The following is a 15,577-nucleotide window of genomic DNA, read 5'->3' as shown; positions in this document are numbered from 1 at the left end:
CTGTATGGAAAGTTTTTCTTAAATAGTCTCAGTGAGGAAAGAAAGACCGACCCCAAAAATGTCAGCAAGAATTTTAGGGTTTTTTTTTTAAAGAAAACATTCATATTGCATGCTGAGCTTCCTTTCAGTTCAGATTTTATTTTCTGAAAGCTGAATTTATCTTAAGGAAAAAGCTCAAAAGTTGAAACAAGAAAACATGGGGTGGGGGCCTTAAAAGCTGAGATGTTTTGAGGCTCAGTTTCAAAGCAAACATATCACTGTAATGAGAAGTGTCCTGGAAAAACATGCTGCTCTCCCCACCCAGCTCCGCTTGTCACCAGCCCTGCTCGGGATGCACGGAGGCGCGGGTTTAGCCCTGGCGTGGTGTGGAGCCCCTGTGCCTGTGGGACCATCTCTCCCCCCAGTTTGGCTGTTGACAGCCCCGGGCACCCTCGGGAAGGAAAAAGCGGTGTCTGCAGGTCTGGATGGGGAATTTACAGCCTGCTGGAGTCCATGGCAAAAATCATACTGATTTCTGTAGCCCTGCACTGTGTCTTGCCATGCCCCTGGCTGTATTGAGAATTTTTCCTTTGGTCCAGCCCCACTGGTGCCAGAGACAGCCCTGCAGCATCCTGCAAGGAGAGGAGAGATATCCACTGGGAGCCCTGCTAGGACGTGTCCTCTCTTTTGCTGGGATTTAAGAAGCAAATTTTGGACCTTTTAAAGTAAAACAGCTGTGGTTTCAAACCACGGCCTTAGCCCAGGGGTCAGGAGATTACCCCTAAGGTCTCTGTGCAAGGTAACTCAGAGGAAGCAAGGTCACAGCCTTAAACTTGCTGCATAAGAGTCTGCCTCTTCAGTAGAAAATGTATAAAAATCCACAAATCAAAAGATGTTGAAAACCATTGGTTTATATGGTTTAAAAAGCAGGTTTCCAGCATCGTTTTTTTTCCGCTCAGTAGCTCTTTAGATAAGTGGATTTTTGTTTCCCTCTAAGAAATTCTTACAAACCAAAAGTCTGCCTTGGTCCCAGAAATGACGGTGCTGACTTAATCCCACTTAGGGGGCAACTAGGGAGAACAGAAACTGAGCAGACAGAATAATGCTGTATTTTTTAATTCAGTTTTCTCACTGCACTCCAGAATGAGAATAATTAATTTTACAGTGGAAACACTATTTCCATTGGATATACATGCATTTTTGCATAAATCCTCAAGCCAGCCCATTGCAGTATGGACGGTAACTGCAGGACAACGCTAGTGCTGTGTTCTCGCAGTCTTATAGGGGTTTGAATTTCTGGCTACAGTTTTATATTCAGAATAAAGCCGCCAAGAGGCAGAGTAAAACACACAGCACCCACTGTTAACCTCCTCCAGAGCGGAGGTGCTGTAACACCGTTATATTATCTCATTGCACTCGGAGCCCCAGCCTGCTGTGGGGTGGGCTCTGGGTTCCTGATGCAGCTACGGCCTCGAGCACCTGGTTAGGAGCAGGCTGGTGCGGAGCCAGGCATCCTGGCATTCCCCTGGATCCGCCCAGTAAGGTCCAATTAAAGAACAGGGCGTTAGCACATGGCTGAGGTTAAAGACATGCTCCTACCCTGTTTTGGATCTGGGCCTGGGGGCCAGGCTCAGCCAAGCTAATTTCCACCTTGGTTTCTGTGTCTGGTGTTTCCTAATGGAGAGCTCTCAGCCTTCGTGGTGTTTAACCAGTGAAAAACCCACTGCACACACAGACCAGTATTGATACAAGGCTCTAGGCAGAATCTAATCCACAGTCTGCTGAAAAATGGGCAAAACCTGATTGCCTTCAATGGGCTGCAGAGGAATTACAGCCCCGTACACAGGTGTTTGCAGTCTCAACACCTGAAGTGCCCTTTGCTTTCAGTGCCAAGATAAGAAATTAAATGACTCATCTCAGGCTTGGCAGCTGCCTGGACAGTTCAGCAGAGAATCAGCAAAAGAAACTTTCATAGCATGGATGTCAAAAGCATCCTTTAAAGGACGAATCATATCATGAGTTATTCTCAAAAGGCAAGACTTGCTCCTTGCTCACACAGTGCCATGGCTTGGCTGGACATGGTGATTCTTCCTAAGCCAGTCTGCGTTATGCTCAGGCAAAAGATGGGATAGTATTGACATGGATACGGTTTGATAGTTTTTTTTCATTAGAAAGAGAAATAAACAGATTTAGGAATTTTTGGCTCTGTTTCTTTCAGGATGTTTTTCCCCTGGCCTCTCGAATTATATGTCAAAGTCCTTGGGAAGTCACGATAGGGTCTGACACAAGCAGAAAGGAAACTGTCCTTCCCTATGTATGTCTTTCCCTGTCTCACATTAGGTCTCAGTCTTTCACTGGGAAAATGTTGCTTTGTGTGTTACTGTGACAGTGCAGGGAGTGGTGAGCAGAATCAGGTTAAAAACACGTATCTAAGTCAGGGAGCCACTTGCTGGAAGAGCTTATTTGGCTCTTAAAAACCCCAAAAGTTTTCAGTATGAACTAAACCGAGGCAAATTGAAGCTATGTCCTGGTACAAATTGTATCTGTCCTGGGTTGAAATGTCATCCGAGGTCTGACCCTGAGGTCTGACCTGGAGAGTCCAATTTGCCAGGCATTGATGACATTTCCACACTGATTTGGGAATTGCACAAGAAAGGATGTTTTTGTGATCTGTTGGCACTTGCTGCTTCTAGAGCCAGCAGACTCCAGGCTAATTACACCAACAAAATTGTTGCAGCAGTCACGGAGGTCTCCAGGTCTGCCAGCGAGATAGCAGCTCTTGAAGAACAAAAAGATACGGGACTCAAATCCAGCCCCAGATATAAAAGGAAGGATTGTGTTGTTGCTTGGGATGTTGGTCCAGGGGATGGAAGAGAAGGTTTCACTTTTCATCTGGCCTTGTCCAGTCTGTGTTGTAGCAACATTTGCTTGGAAAACACTTTATTCCTAGGTGGCAAATCAGCCAGAGGACACGACCAGCCACCGTTTTCTAAATCTGCTGTTGGTAAATGCCCCGTGAAATGACTTCACTGCGTTATAATTGTTCCTGGAGCAAGCTGGCCCAACGGCTGGTAATTAAACCTTTGGCTGATGGAAACTGTTAAAACGGATTGCTGCTTTGCCTATAGCGTTATGGTTAACAACTCAAAACTCTTTATACTTTTTTCTATAAAACACGTGGGAGTTTTATGCCTGGAATATCTGTGGCAATAAAGTGAATATGTTGCTTTATTTTTGTTTGTAGCATTAAAACTTGGAAGAGAAGAAGCCAGCTAAGGTTCAAGAATGAGATCTGATTATTTGTACTTCACGAAGCACATTCAGTTGATGACTGTGAGTTTGGTACAGCACATTACAGTGATTTAGATACCAGGGCAGATTTACATTCCTTATTCCTATACAGCCATCTAAAAGGGAATTAGGTGCCTACACCTTGTTGTAGGCCAACCCTTGTTGGGCTGGCCAGCAGTGGTTCATTGTAAAATTCAAGTGGACACCTGGTTCTGCTGTCTGGACTCCCTGGAGTTTGAGAGCATTTGAGTCAAAGTTGGATTATGGATCTCATTCAGATCTCCCTGTGCTCAGTCAGGTTCCCCAGAGGAAGCCACAATACTGTCTGAAGAGCCACTCAGCATCCCTATGGCCCAGGCTCACCCAGGAAGAACCTCCCAGTCAGCACTGACAGAATTGAGACAACCACACTTCTCCTCCACTGGATGCCCATGACGCCTCTGCTCAGTATCAAGGCCTACAGCTAAGCTGTGGGTGAAAAATGGTGGCACTTCTGTCCCCCGAAGGCGCTCAGCCAAATCCGATCAGAAACACTTAACACCTGCTAGTGAGTGACAGTTCAGGACCACTTCTCCTCTGACCGGGGCTGGTATTTATGGGACGCGTTAGTCACGCAGGAGCTGTTAAAAGTGCTGCTGTGATAAATTGCGAAGTCATACATGGTCATCCAGTTATGAGTTTGCTCTGGGAGACAGCAGTACTTCAGAGCTTGACTAATCCCTTACAGATTGGAAACAGGGAGGGATGTGGTTAGGCACTGAAAATGTCCCCGTTTTATTGCCGATGATGTATTATTTAAGCCTTCAGTCCCTTGGACTGCTTCAGCTAAGCCTGGGGCTCGTGCCCTTGTGTTCCAGCCAGCTTTCTCCCACTGGGAGGTGAGTGCGTCTGCAAGACCTCTGATAGGCTTAAAGTAGCCACAAGAGTTTGGGCTGGATGGAAAAAATGCTTGTTTTCATGGCTACTGAGAGAATATTGCTGCATGTTGCAGGATCTTTCCAGCTGATATCTAAGGATGGAAGTACACGTGTGCATCCTTGTGCATAATGGTCAAAATAGACCTTCAGAAACATCAGTACGGGCAGAAAGCTTCTCCTTGCTGATGTCCTCACAGTGCCCATCAGCACCTAGGTGTGCAGATGTCCCCACTCCATAACTCCCTCACTATACAGGTCCCAAAGATGTGCTCTGTATACCCTGCAAACCCAGCTCGAGATGCACTGGAGCAGGCATCTCACCAGCTCATATAACTACCTGATTACAAATTATAAATGACCAGGGGGTCATAGTGATGCTCCTTCAAGCTTGCGTTATTTGGGAGCGGCTTCTCCTCATCATTTATACCTAATTAGCTGGGACTCACCGAGCTCTTTACGGCATTACATTCTTAGGAGCTCCTGGGACGTGCCCGTGCAGTGCACCACGCTCAGCAGAGCTGCACACGCCGTGTGCCAAGCCCACGGCAGCCCTGCCGCAGGGCCAGCCTGCCCTGCAGCCCCTCTGCTGCGCCAGGAGCACCGCTGCCGTGACTGCCCGGCGGACCCACCGACGGGGCGCCGGGCCTGCCCGCCCGCTGAGGAGCCCTGAAACTGCCCCGCCGCTAAGCGGCAGCCGAAGACGGCCTGCAGCCCCCGGGCCCTGTCACCTCCGGAGCCCACCGGCCCCCTGGCAAGAGCCGCTCCTGCTCTCCAGCTCCAACCCCCCCGCCCGCGACCTTCCCCTCCCCGTCTCCTCAGGGCGCCATCTTCCCCGCCCCGCCCCCGCCGCGTTGCCGTGGAGGCGCGAGGCCCCCCGGCGGCGCCGGCCGGGGCTGTCCGCGGCGTTCGCCTGCGGCGAGCGGGCGGCGGTGGCGGGGCAGCCGCGGGCCCTGCCTGCCTCGGCGCCCCGTCAGCGGAAGGAGGAAGCGCCATGGCCGAGGCCTGGGCCGGCTTCTCGCAGGAGGAGCTCCGGCGCCTGCGGGGCCAGCGCCCAGGTACCGACCGCGACCGGGCTCTGGCGGGAACCGGGGCTCGGGCTCGGGCCGGACGCAGCTCCCGTCCCGGTTAGCGGGGGGGCAGCGGGGCCGGGAGCGGCGCGGAGGAGCCGCCGGGCCCTCGGCACCCCGTCAGCCCCTGCAGCTGCACCTACCTCCCTTCTTCTCCTCAGCCCCCTGCATCTACACCTCTGTCCATCCCCTCAGCTCATCCAGTCAGTCCCCGCATCGAACACCTCCGCTTCTGCAGGCGGCCCCTCGTTTCCCCTAGCCAGTCCCTCGGCCCCTCCCGTCCAGGCCCCATCTCTCACTGCTCCCTTCAGTCTCTCCACCCGCAGCCTCTGTCACATTTCCAGACTCCTCAGCCCCTTGTCGTGCACCCACATCTGTCTGGCCACTACCCACTCACGTTCCCAGCCACCTCTTTGCCCATTTGTCACTTTGTTCTTCCTCACTCTTCACTTTATAAACCCTCAGTTTGCCCACCAGACTGACTGGGGCCCTCCTTTAGCCCTAGATGTCTCTCTGTGATTCCCCAAGAATTGCCTCACTCCTACCTATGGTTCTTCCTTTAGTCCAGCAGTTCTGGCCCCTTATTTCTCCCTCCTCATTTCGGATGCTCGGATCCTTAAAACTCCCAATTCTTAGGTTAACAAAACATTTCTAGGTTCTTTGGTTTTCCCCCTCATTGCCTTCCCTTAACACCCTGGCATACCTTTTCCTTATGTTAGTTTTGCACCAGTTTGCTTGCCCAGAAAAGCTAATTTACAGTCTGTCTTTGATCTTAAGATTTGGTTTTAATCCCGTTTCTCCCTCTCATCCACTGATAGATTTGTATGAATCCTCGGAGCAGCAGCATCGCCCCCACACTGTGAATAAGAGTCGGAAGCAATTGCAACGAGAAAAAGCCCTCCAGCAGCAATGTCAGAAGCTGGGACTGCAGGGTGGAGCGGCCTCTGTTCCTCCTGAGCAGTTGCTTTCTGTACCAAAACACAAGCCTTGTCCTTCTCAGCAGCCTGTGCCACCACCTCATCCTCCTTCAGCAGGAGATCAAAGGCAAAGTGACAACCAAGACCAGCAGAAGGAAGTGACACCATTAAATCCCTGTAATGACAGTGAGAATGCCCAGAGCCGCCCTGCAAAGCCGAACTCCAAAGTAGAGAAGAAGAAAGTGGAATTGTTAGTAAGTCAGTAAAATCAGGGGATGGGTTTTATTATCATGTATTGATTCATTCTAAAGTGAACTTTTCTGTATCTAATAGGAAGGTTTGAGAGATGATGTTTGCTTCCTCTGCGTTGAACCTTTTTTTCCCATCTCTAGTTGGGTAGAGCCTGATTCAGGACCAATTTCTGTAGTATAATCTATGCAGATACACACTGTGCTGTCTTAAGGGAATTATCTATGGCAGTGGGATGGTACATCATAAAGCACCCAAGCTACAGGACTGTCTTAATGGTTTATGAAGATTTAAACTCACTGTCGTGCTGTGTAGACAAGCCAGCAGCCACAACAAAAAGCCCTTTTGAGAGTAGATATGCTGTGATTGATGTAACTTTGTGTTCCCCTTTACAGTATTGCTGCAGTTTTGTTAATGCCAAAAGTGTTGATAAGGAAGTAAAATTTTAGGTTTCTCTAGCTTTTATGATGCAAGATGAGACCAATCTCAAGGCTCTCACCCTGTGCATCAGCCCACAGTGGCGTGCCTGTCTCCCTCAGAAGTGTCAAACTGATACATGTAAGAGAAAGGAAAAAGTACTAAACATGGCGCTCTGGGAGTCTGGCTGAACGCGGCAATTACTTTGTTCATCATCCAGAACTCAGATAGTAGCCTGTGAAAAGGAGCTGCATTCTAAATGCTAGAGAGGGCAGGCATTTCCAATATGACAAATTACTTGGTTTTACCTCTTCACATTTTTTTTCCTGTCTGTAGCCAAGTGCTAATTTTCTTTTTTTCTTCAGCAGGCAAAGCAAAGTGTGAGGGACAAAAAGATGAACCCTTTTTCTAGGACATATAGTTTATTTTTAAAACACTTTAACAATGCTGCTTAAGCCTTGAGTTCCTGTGCAGGTCCAAACTTTTCTGCCCAGTATAATCAACAAACTCTGGCTGGCCACCAAGCTTTCATGCATCATTTGTATTCCCTTAAAACAGGGATCAGCAGCTTTCCAAGTGTGCCAGACCCTATCTCTGGTTAGATCTGTCTGTCGGATCTCAGAGGGGACTGAAGGTGCTTCCCGCTGGAGAGGCAGGACTGTGGCAGTCAGCAGCACTTGTGTGGAGAAGCAGCACGTGGCTTCTCTGGAATTCAAAACTCAGAAGGATCCTGGAGGTTCTGTTTTGCAGAGGTGCACCTTGAGAGGCTACAGCTGCTGGCCATGCTGCCTGCCATTTACCTGCCCGGCTCCTGGCTGGGATCACCTACCTGCAGATAGCTGTCCCTTCACCACAGTAGCAGCACTTTGAAGAGCCATGTCAAATTCCTCGTGTGGATGCAGCTCACCAGTAGTACTGGCTGTTCAGCTCCTTCCTGGTGGTGAAAAATGCAGACACTATTTGACTGGGGATAAACGCAAAGAAGTTTTTCACTCTGTGGGGAGTAAATGACGTTTAGCTGCAACAACCACCCCCTAATCTGCTAATTCATCTCAGCCTGTGCACTTGAATTTAAATCTTATTAAAAATATTCCTCTATATGAGGTCTTAGGAGAAGGGTGATGAGAACTCTGAAGAGATATTCTTGTGCAGAAATGGTTGTTAAGATTAACATACCTGAGTAACTTGACTATTTTAAAGATAAGTTCTTTTTAGGCTGAGACTTCTTGAGAGAGGGCACAACAGGATGGAAAGGGGCAAAACTGTTTTTGTTTCTCCTTAATCCTGCCCAGTTGTGTTGACGCAGATTGTCCCCTCTCACCAGAGACCTTGCCTTCCATCCTCTGGGGCTGGTTGTATCTCTTACTAGATGTAGCCTAGGAAATGGAATCCATATAACTTTCCCTGGTGGCAAAAGGGAATTCTTGCCATTCCTCATTGCTCATTTTCACTGTAACTTTACCAGCCTTTCATTTGTATCAGTTTAATTATTTGGGAGCTGTATTGTAAAGCAGACCTGTGAAAGGATCTGTTTTATGGAAAAAACATTTCCAAAAAAGAGACTGTGTTGGCAGACTGAACAGATGGCCACTTGTAGCAGCCAGTAAGAAACTTGAAACTGTTTCTACCTAGTGGGGAAGCACATCCTTTAAATGAAAAATTCCATCCATTTCTGAAAAAGTGCTGTATGCTCCTTCTTCCAGCAAAGCTGAATTAACCAGCAGCTTACTTGCTTATGAAGATTTTTGTTCTGATCAGCAGTTTTCATCTGGAAATATTTTATTGGTCTGAATGACTTCTTGCAGATGATTCTTCTTTCCTCAGAACTGAAACCTGTTTATTGTTGCTTTGACATTTTTAGAGTTTGCTCCAGGAAATATGATGGTGAATATCTGTGTCATTTGGGGAACAGGGAGACAAATGAACTTTCTGTTAATTTTGATCTTCTTGTCAATGATCAGGCAGGAAAAATCACGATGGGAAATTCTCCAGCAAGAGCAGCGGCTGATAGAAGAGAAGAATAAACGCAAGAAGGCACTCCTGGCCAAAGCTATTGCTGAGAGGTAGGGGGCTATGCTGCAGCATGGGCTGAAGCTGAGGAAGGGATTACTTTTCATCTGCAACCAGTTGCATATCTTCTATTGAAATCTCACTTTTTCTTCCTCTCTGTGCTCTCTATGTACTGCTCCGCAAGTGAGCACCTGTGGTCGACATTTCTCTCTAATGACAAGTGCTGGCTAAGAAGTTGTGACTAAGCTTTTCACACTTCCAAAGCTGCAGCTGTGTGCAGATGGAAAAGTTATCACTCAATTTGAGAATGAGCTGAAGTTCTTGTGCCTGTTAGTAAGGGCATGTTTGGAAGTTGGGGTGCTGGGATGCTCATCCCTGTTCTGTTCCTGATTTGTTTTCACGGGATTTAAGGAAAGTTTATTGATTCCTAACCTATGAAGAAAAATATAGCTATTTCTGTTTGGGCTTTTCACTCTTACTAGTATGTGAAAAGAAAACACTTAACAAAACTTAAACTAAGTTTAAGAAGGTACCGTTTTACCACTGGCTGATTAGAAGTTACAAAAATTCACACGTTCGCACAGTTGTTAGATCTTGCTCTTCAGGTGACCAGACTTTAAAGCATTGTACAGTGTTGTCCACCGAGATAGTTTAAGACTAGAGGGAAGGCACGGTTTGTAGGGAAGGGTATTGGGGCAGCTGATAACACTGGATCAAGGAAGATCAGAAGCTTTCGGGCTCACAGTGCTCTCCCAGACATGTATTATGTTCTGCCCATTAAAGCTCTTGGGTGGCGCAGGTGAACATGGCCAGTAATGCACAGAAGGTTCTGTTTGAGGTTCTAAAGATTTTGTTTTCCTTTGCCAGGCAAATGTTTGGTTTGACTCACTGTAGGACAGCAAACGTGGGTGTGACCACCAGGCTCGGTTCTTCCTCCTGGAAGCAGAGCATGAGGAGAGAGAGGAGGACTTGGAAGGTGATCACTAGGGAGTTATGTCTGACATTCAAAGGCCGTCTTCAGGCTCTGAGCAATACTGCAGGATGTCTGTTTCTCTTCACCTACATCAGCTGGTCTAAGGAGAGATGGTGTCACTGCCTACACATCTAGTCTTGCTTTCAAGTACCTGCTTTGGGGTGCAAGGCAGTGGCTGAAAAGCATGGTTTTGCTGGTGGTGATGAATGACAGCAAAGTGACCTGGTGTAAAAGCTTGTTGAAAGTTACTTAGCTTGCTTGGGAGTAAAATCCATCAAAGCTTGCTGCCCTTAGCAACTTTTAGTTTTCAGAACTTCGGAATGAATAGGCTGAGTTGAAAAAGGTTGCATAAGGCTTGATTGAAATCCTTTGTGTTTGATGTAAAACTTTCCGTTGACTTCATTGGGATTTGGCTAGGCCTTTTGGGAATAATTTTACAAAATGGAAATCAAGCTTAGGTTAGGTGACTTTTTGGCCCCTACTAACTGGGCTTCTTTGAAAGGGGATATTTGCAGGGCTAAATACCCTTCCCCCTCTTGCTCCCCCCAAGCCATTTCCTGTTTCCTTACACTGAAAACTACTTAGATACAGCAGCTTCTTGTGTGTTTCCACAGTGAAGAAACACAATCCATTTTAGGCACTTTGATTATAGTCATTACGTAATTTTGCTGTAGTCCTTAATAGCAGGCATTTTAGATCCCTGTGGATATTAAAAAAGATCAAAAGTCTTAAACCATAAAGGAGAAACCTTCTGAATAGCTCTTAAAGAAGTTAGTTGCTCTGCAAATGAAATGGGGCCCATTATGTCAAGAAGAGAGGCTTGAAAAGAAAAAAAAAAAAAAGCATCTTCCTTTTGCAGATCCAAAAGAACTCAAGCTGAAACCGTGAAACTAAAACGAATTCAGAAGGAGTTACAAGCTCTGGATGACATGGTATCTGCTGACATTGGCATCCTGCGGAACCGCATTGATCAGGCCAGCTTGGACTACTCCTATGCCCGGTAAGCAACCGACAGGGAGGAGGGAATAGCCCTGCCCGGGCGGAGGGAGAAAATGCTGTTTCCTGTCACCGAAGCAGTAATGGAGTTATGTCATTCTAATAATGTGTAGTTAAAGTGGTCACAGTCTGGGGGGCTTTCAAATCTTGAGGTAGAAGTGTGCTTTTTATTTCCTAATTTTTCCCTTGGAATCTGGAAACTGAAGTAGTTTTTCTGACTGTAGACTGTGCTTTCCAGCTTTGTGCTGTCACAAGACATACTTACTGCTTTAACTGTGCAGTTGTCCATAAGCCCTGCTTTATTGTTTCAAGGTTGTTTATTTCTTCTCGGGGGGAAAGAGTTTTTTTTAAAAGTCCTAAAATGAAAGTCCTTTTCAGGGAAACTTGCTTGTTGATGACAGCTCTGGTCCTGTTGGAATCAATGGGACCAATTAAGCTTAAAACATGTAATACTGCTGAAGTGCTTTTGGAACTGGGACCAAAATTTGAAGGAAAAAGCAAGCTTTCACCCTTCACAATGTGCCTTTAATCAGTCTGGTTCTGATGAGTTCCTTAAATGCAAGAAATTAATCGGAACACCCTATTAGTTGTGGGTAAACCACAACATCAGTAGATAAACATCAGCATGTTTATGTAGCTGTTTAATAAAATGGAAATGTTCAGTTGCGGTTTTTGGTTCACGATTCAATGTGTTAAATGTGTATTTCTCCTTATGACTTCTGCTATACGTTGACCACAGGCCAATAAACATGGTAATTAGTCTTTAAAAAAATAGCAGCAGTAGCTAAAAAATAAGGATCTCTTTTGTGTAATTATCATTTGAAATATCTAAGATTAACTGTAGTTTCAGTAGCTGAGTGTATATGAATACAGAATTTTGCATCCTCAAGAGGAAAAATATTTCAGTGTATTTTAGGCTTAAGTTTGGTTTCTAAAACCATTAAATGCTCCTGGAAATTTCCTTACCAAAATTTTGTAATAATGCATCTTATTTAAAATGCTTAATGGCGAAAGAGCATATAACACAAGTGGCTCTGACATTTGGAAAGTAGTTTTTAATGAAGATAACAAAAGGGGATGTTGGTAGGACGAAGGGGATGGACCTTACAAAATACTTAATGACTTTCATGAACTTAGTAAGTCTTTCTTTTTATGAGGGAGGGATTGGAAATGCGAGTTAGATACTTTTCAGTGTTGTAGGTTTTATGCATTATGAGCCAAAGCAGATTTACTTTTAAGTGGTGTCTTTTTAAGCAATTTTTTAGTTCTTGCCTTATATTTTAGGGCTAAATCACAAATAATTTCAGTGGGTCAAAAAGTGCAATATTAAATAGTCCTGAGCACATACATAGTTAGGGGCATTTGGCAATTGTTGTGGAATGGAATTTTCATAAATATGATGTGAAGAATGTGTGTGAATTCAGACCACAGGTTTTAACTCTGCAGAAGTTTCCAGCATAGCATTAGTTTTTCCATTTCGGATACCTGACCCAGGGAAATCTTGACTTCCTTGTGGGGGAAACGTAAGTGGGCATCTGCCGCTCACTGCAGACATAGCCTTTACAGCTGGGCCAAAGTTTTGTGATTATTATGTAAAAGAACATATTTGGGAAGGCTCTTCTAGGTCTTATTTCCTTCTGTTTCCCTGAGCAAAGGATCTCTCCTATCTTTCTGTTGCTTTGTTTAACCAGATATTTGAATCTGATTTTATAAAACAAACAGCTGGATTCTTTATTCAATCACCTTATTAATATAAGTTTTATGAACACTCTGTAAGGTACATTGCATAGTCATTCTGCAAAAGCCTTTGCATGTTCCCTTTCCTGATGAGCAAGGTTGCAGCTATCTTTCTATTAATTAAATCAGAATTAATATACGGATTGATGGAATGTAGTGGAAGATGCATCACTAATGTGGACACCAACCATTAATATCCCAGATGTGTTAACCTCAATAAATATTTGGAATATTTCCTTTTTGCTATATTTGTCATGACAGGAAGTGCAAATTCCAGGAGGTGTGTGTCAGGGGGATGCTTACAATAAAATTCTACATCTGTTGCCACGCAAAAGTTGTGATCACTATTGATGTCATATGCTGTGTCAATCTGTGCTGCTCATGATTTTCTGAAGATTGGGTGGCCGGAAGAGTACACTTCTAGACCAGATCTGCATGTAAATGTGTATAGCACCATTGTAGCATCTGTATCTGTCGGGTGGATGGTTAGATTAGAAAAAACACAACACTGTTTTGCAGTGTTTCAGCTCACTAGGTAGGTGTTCATTAGAAGTGTGAAAACATTACAGTTTCTGATGGTTTCTTTCTGCTGCTAGTGATGCATCTCTCAGGCAGTAAAAATGCTTGTTTGTGATTCAATCTGTAGATTTCAGATGAGCAAATTAACCCTTGGAATACAGCAGCAGTGGAGACTCGTGTCAAGAGGAGAAGATTTGATCAATTCACACTTACTTTCTTATCTTTTACTAATGTAGCATGTCATGAATAGCTGGCATAATGTATTGCAGAGCACGTTGCATTTCAGGGGTGCTTAAAGTATCTGTCCATGTGTCAAAATTTAAAGTGCTTTGAGAATTAACCCACTAGAAATGATGATGATTTTGCAGGAAGCGGTATGATAAGGCTGAGTCGGAGTATGTGGCAGCCAAGCTGGACCTCCAACACAAGACGGAGATTAAGGAGCACCTCACGGAGCACCTGTGCACGATCATACAGCAGAACGAACTCCGCAAGGCCAGGAAGCTGGAGGAGTTAATGCAGCAGCTGGAAGTGGAGGCAGATGAGGAAAATCTGGAACTTGAGATAGAGGTGGAGCGGATGCTGCAGCAGCAGGAGGCAGAAGCAGGGAGACAAGCCAGCCAGTCACACAGTCATGCCGGGACGGCTAAGGAAAACTCCACTCCCAGTGTTACGGCGCGGGAGAGTGAGCATGCTAACCATGCTGTTGCTTCTCCTGCTATTTCTGAACAGTTGATTCAGTCTCAAAACTCCGGTACCAAATCCCTCTCCAATATGGACAGCCAAACTCAAGCAGTAAATGTGACTTCAGGAAACTCCCCAGCTTGTTCTGCTACATGACTACTATATTCAGATAAGCGAGCCGGTTATGGATGATACACTCTCTGCGGGCTTGTGTGCTCTATGTTATATCTGGGCTTCTGCAGTGCCAGTAATATGCACTTCATTTCTCTTTTCCTTTAATATTGTTTTCAAATGTTAAAGGCTCTTTTTTTTACAAGACTCCCATTTGGGGTTCACCATCTGTCATCATCGTTCTGTTTAAGTTCATGTTCTGATGCTCAGCTCTTCACAGGGCTTTGTACCTTCCTGAAACAGGATACTTGGAAGCGAACAGTAGGGTTTTTCCAAAGGCTTTCAGTGTATCTGTATCACAGGTAGCTGTTCCAAGCAGTGTGCAAGAGATACATATCTACAGGAGAAAACATCCCAGTTTAGTCTGCTTCTGAACACTTTCTGTCCCCTGACAACCGTGATAGGATGTTTGTCTTCCTCTGGATCCATAAGGGATTAGTTTTCAATGGTTTTTAATCCCATGAAACCCAAGTGCTTACTTTAATTGTCTTTGTAGCTGATCCTCTTTCCTGTACCTGATTTAAAGGAAATTTGCATATTGAGGCAAATTAGAAAGTCAGTTGTAATACTTCCTATTTATCACTTTGCCTATCTCTTTCAGGTAATGCTAGATCACACAAACCTATGTATCGATAATGTTATTATCTATGAAATCACAGCAGTTATGATTTAACAAAAATGGTGCATTACAGTTTAAGACATTGCAGAATGTATGATGTAGAAGTAGAAACACACAAAAGCGAGCCTGTTACAATTAAAACTGTTAGGTTACAAACATTTTTCTCTGTCATAGTTGCTTCACAAGATCCCTGGCTAAATATTGGAACTTTAATGAATAACCCCCATAGTATATCGAAAGTGAGCCCATTTTCAAATGCAATTCAATGCATTTTCTTGCCTGAAGAGCAGGTTTGTACCCCACAAGAAGTTCAGCTGGTTTGCTCTGTTGCTGTTGAAAGGCTTTAAAAAGCTATTCCAGGTGGAGAAAGTCTCAGGAATTAAAATAGAGGACATAGGAAAACCTCCCATAGACCGATTGCAGCTGCAAACCGTGGGGACTGCGTTCAGACTTATCTGCTTTGTAACAGAGGAAGGCGCTTTCCTTGTGGAAACGGTTTCTGTAGTTCCTGACCTGAACGTGTCAGTCTGTTTATGAATGACTTACTGAATGATGCCATCAAGTATATAAATGGGACACTGATTGTCTCTATGGCTTTAATAGTGGTAAAACATGTCACTACATTTCATTTTTATTTTATTAATAAATCAGTGTATCTTCTACGCAGTGTGTTTACTTTCAGTTGTGATATCTGATACTAATACACATATCCAAGACTGTTTTTCCACAGGAGGTGATAAATGACAAAATCAGATATGTCCTTTGGCAACTTTCTGCTGTGTGAAAATAAAATCTTGAAAAAAGCTGTTCCAAAATATAAAAACATATGAAGCAAAAACATGGCAGGATACAGCTTGGCAGGAATCTTTTCAACTAACTGTGGCCCAAGGCAGCAGTGGAAAACCTCTACTGGTGCCTCCCATACACAGGAGAAAGAGGGATAAATCTGTTTCCTAGAGAGGCCACTCATAATCAGGGCTGATTGAAGTTAGAAAACTCCAAAGTAACGTTTGAGATACGTGTGAAGCATT

The 15,577-nt window shown here is 44.8% G+C and overlaps 1 protein-coding gene across 4 annotated transcripts; it reads left to right on the top strand.

Annotated features, from left to right (window-relative positions):
- The first annotated feature begins 5,147 nt into the window (after nt 1-5,147).
- GORAB (golgin, RAB6 interacting) lies at nt 5,148-15,208 on the top strand. Of its 4 annotated transcripts, none has more exons than XM_074876879.1 (5): nt 5,148-5,242; nt 6,073-6,421; nt 8,799-8,900; nt 10,680-10,820; nt 13,441-15,208. In XM_074876879.1, exons 1-5 carry the CDS (start codon nt 5,179-5,181, stop codon nt 13,910-13,912), a joined length of 1,128 nt encoding a protein of 375 aa, XP_074732980.1. In that variant the 5' UTR covers nt 5,148-5,178; the 3' UTR covers nt 13,913-15,208. The 4 variants fall into 4 exon arrangements, with proteins under 4 accessions (XP_074732980.1, XP_074732981.1, XP_074732982.1 ...); XM_074876880.1 differs by having other exon boundaries at nt 13,421-13,734; XM_074876881.1 differs by lacking the exon at nt 13,441-15,208 and adding an exon at nt 13,200-13,414.
- The last annotated feature ends 369 nt before the right edge of the window (nt 15,209-15,577 follow it).

Source organism: Strix uralensis, chromosome 8 (assembly GCF_047716275.1).
Source record: "Strix uralensis isolate ZFMK-TIS-50842 chromosome 8, bStrUra1, whole genome shotgun sequence".
Classification (NCBI taxonomy): Eukaryota; Metazoa; Chordata; class Aves; order Strigiformes; family Strigidae; genus Strix; species Strix uralensis.
The sequence above is the reverse complement of the archived record's forward strand: the minus strand, read 5'-3'. Positions and strand labels throughout refer to the sequence as shown.

Bases quoted from the DNA above. Each gene is read 5' to 3' on its own strand.
- GORAB (XM_074876879.1), top strand. From the start codon at position 5,179: ATGGCCGAGGCCTGGGCCGGCTTCTCGCAGGAGGAGCTCCGGCGCCTG. The intron at 8,901-10,679 runs GTAGGGGGCTAT...TTCCTTTTGCAG, and splicing joins GCCAAAGCTATTGCTGAGAG to ATCCAAAAGAACTCAAGCTG. The intron at 10,821-13,440 runs GTAAGCAACCGA...ATGATTTTGCAG, and splicing joins TTGGACTACTCCTATGCCCG to GAAGCGGTATGATAAGGCTG.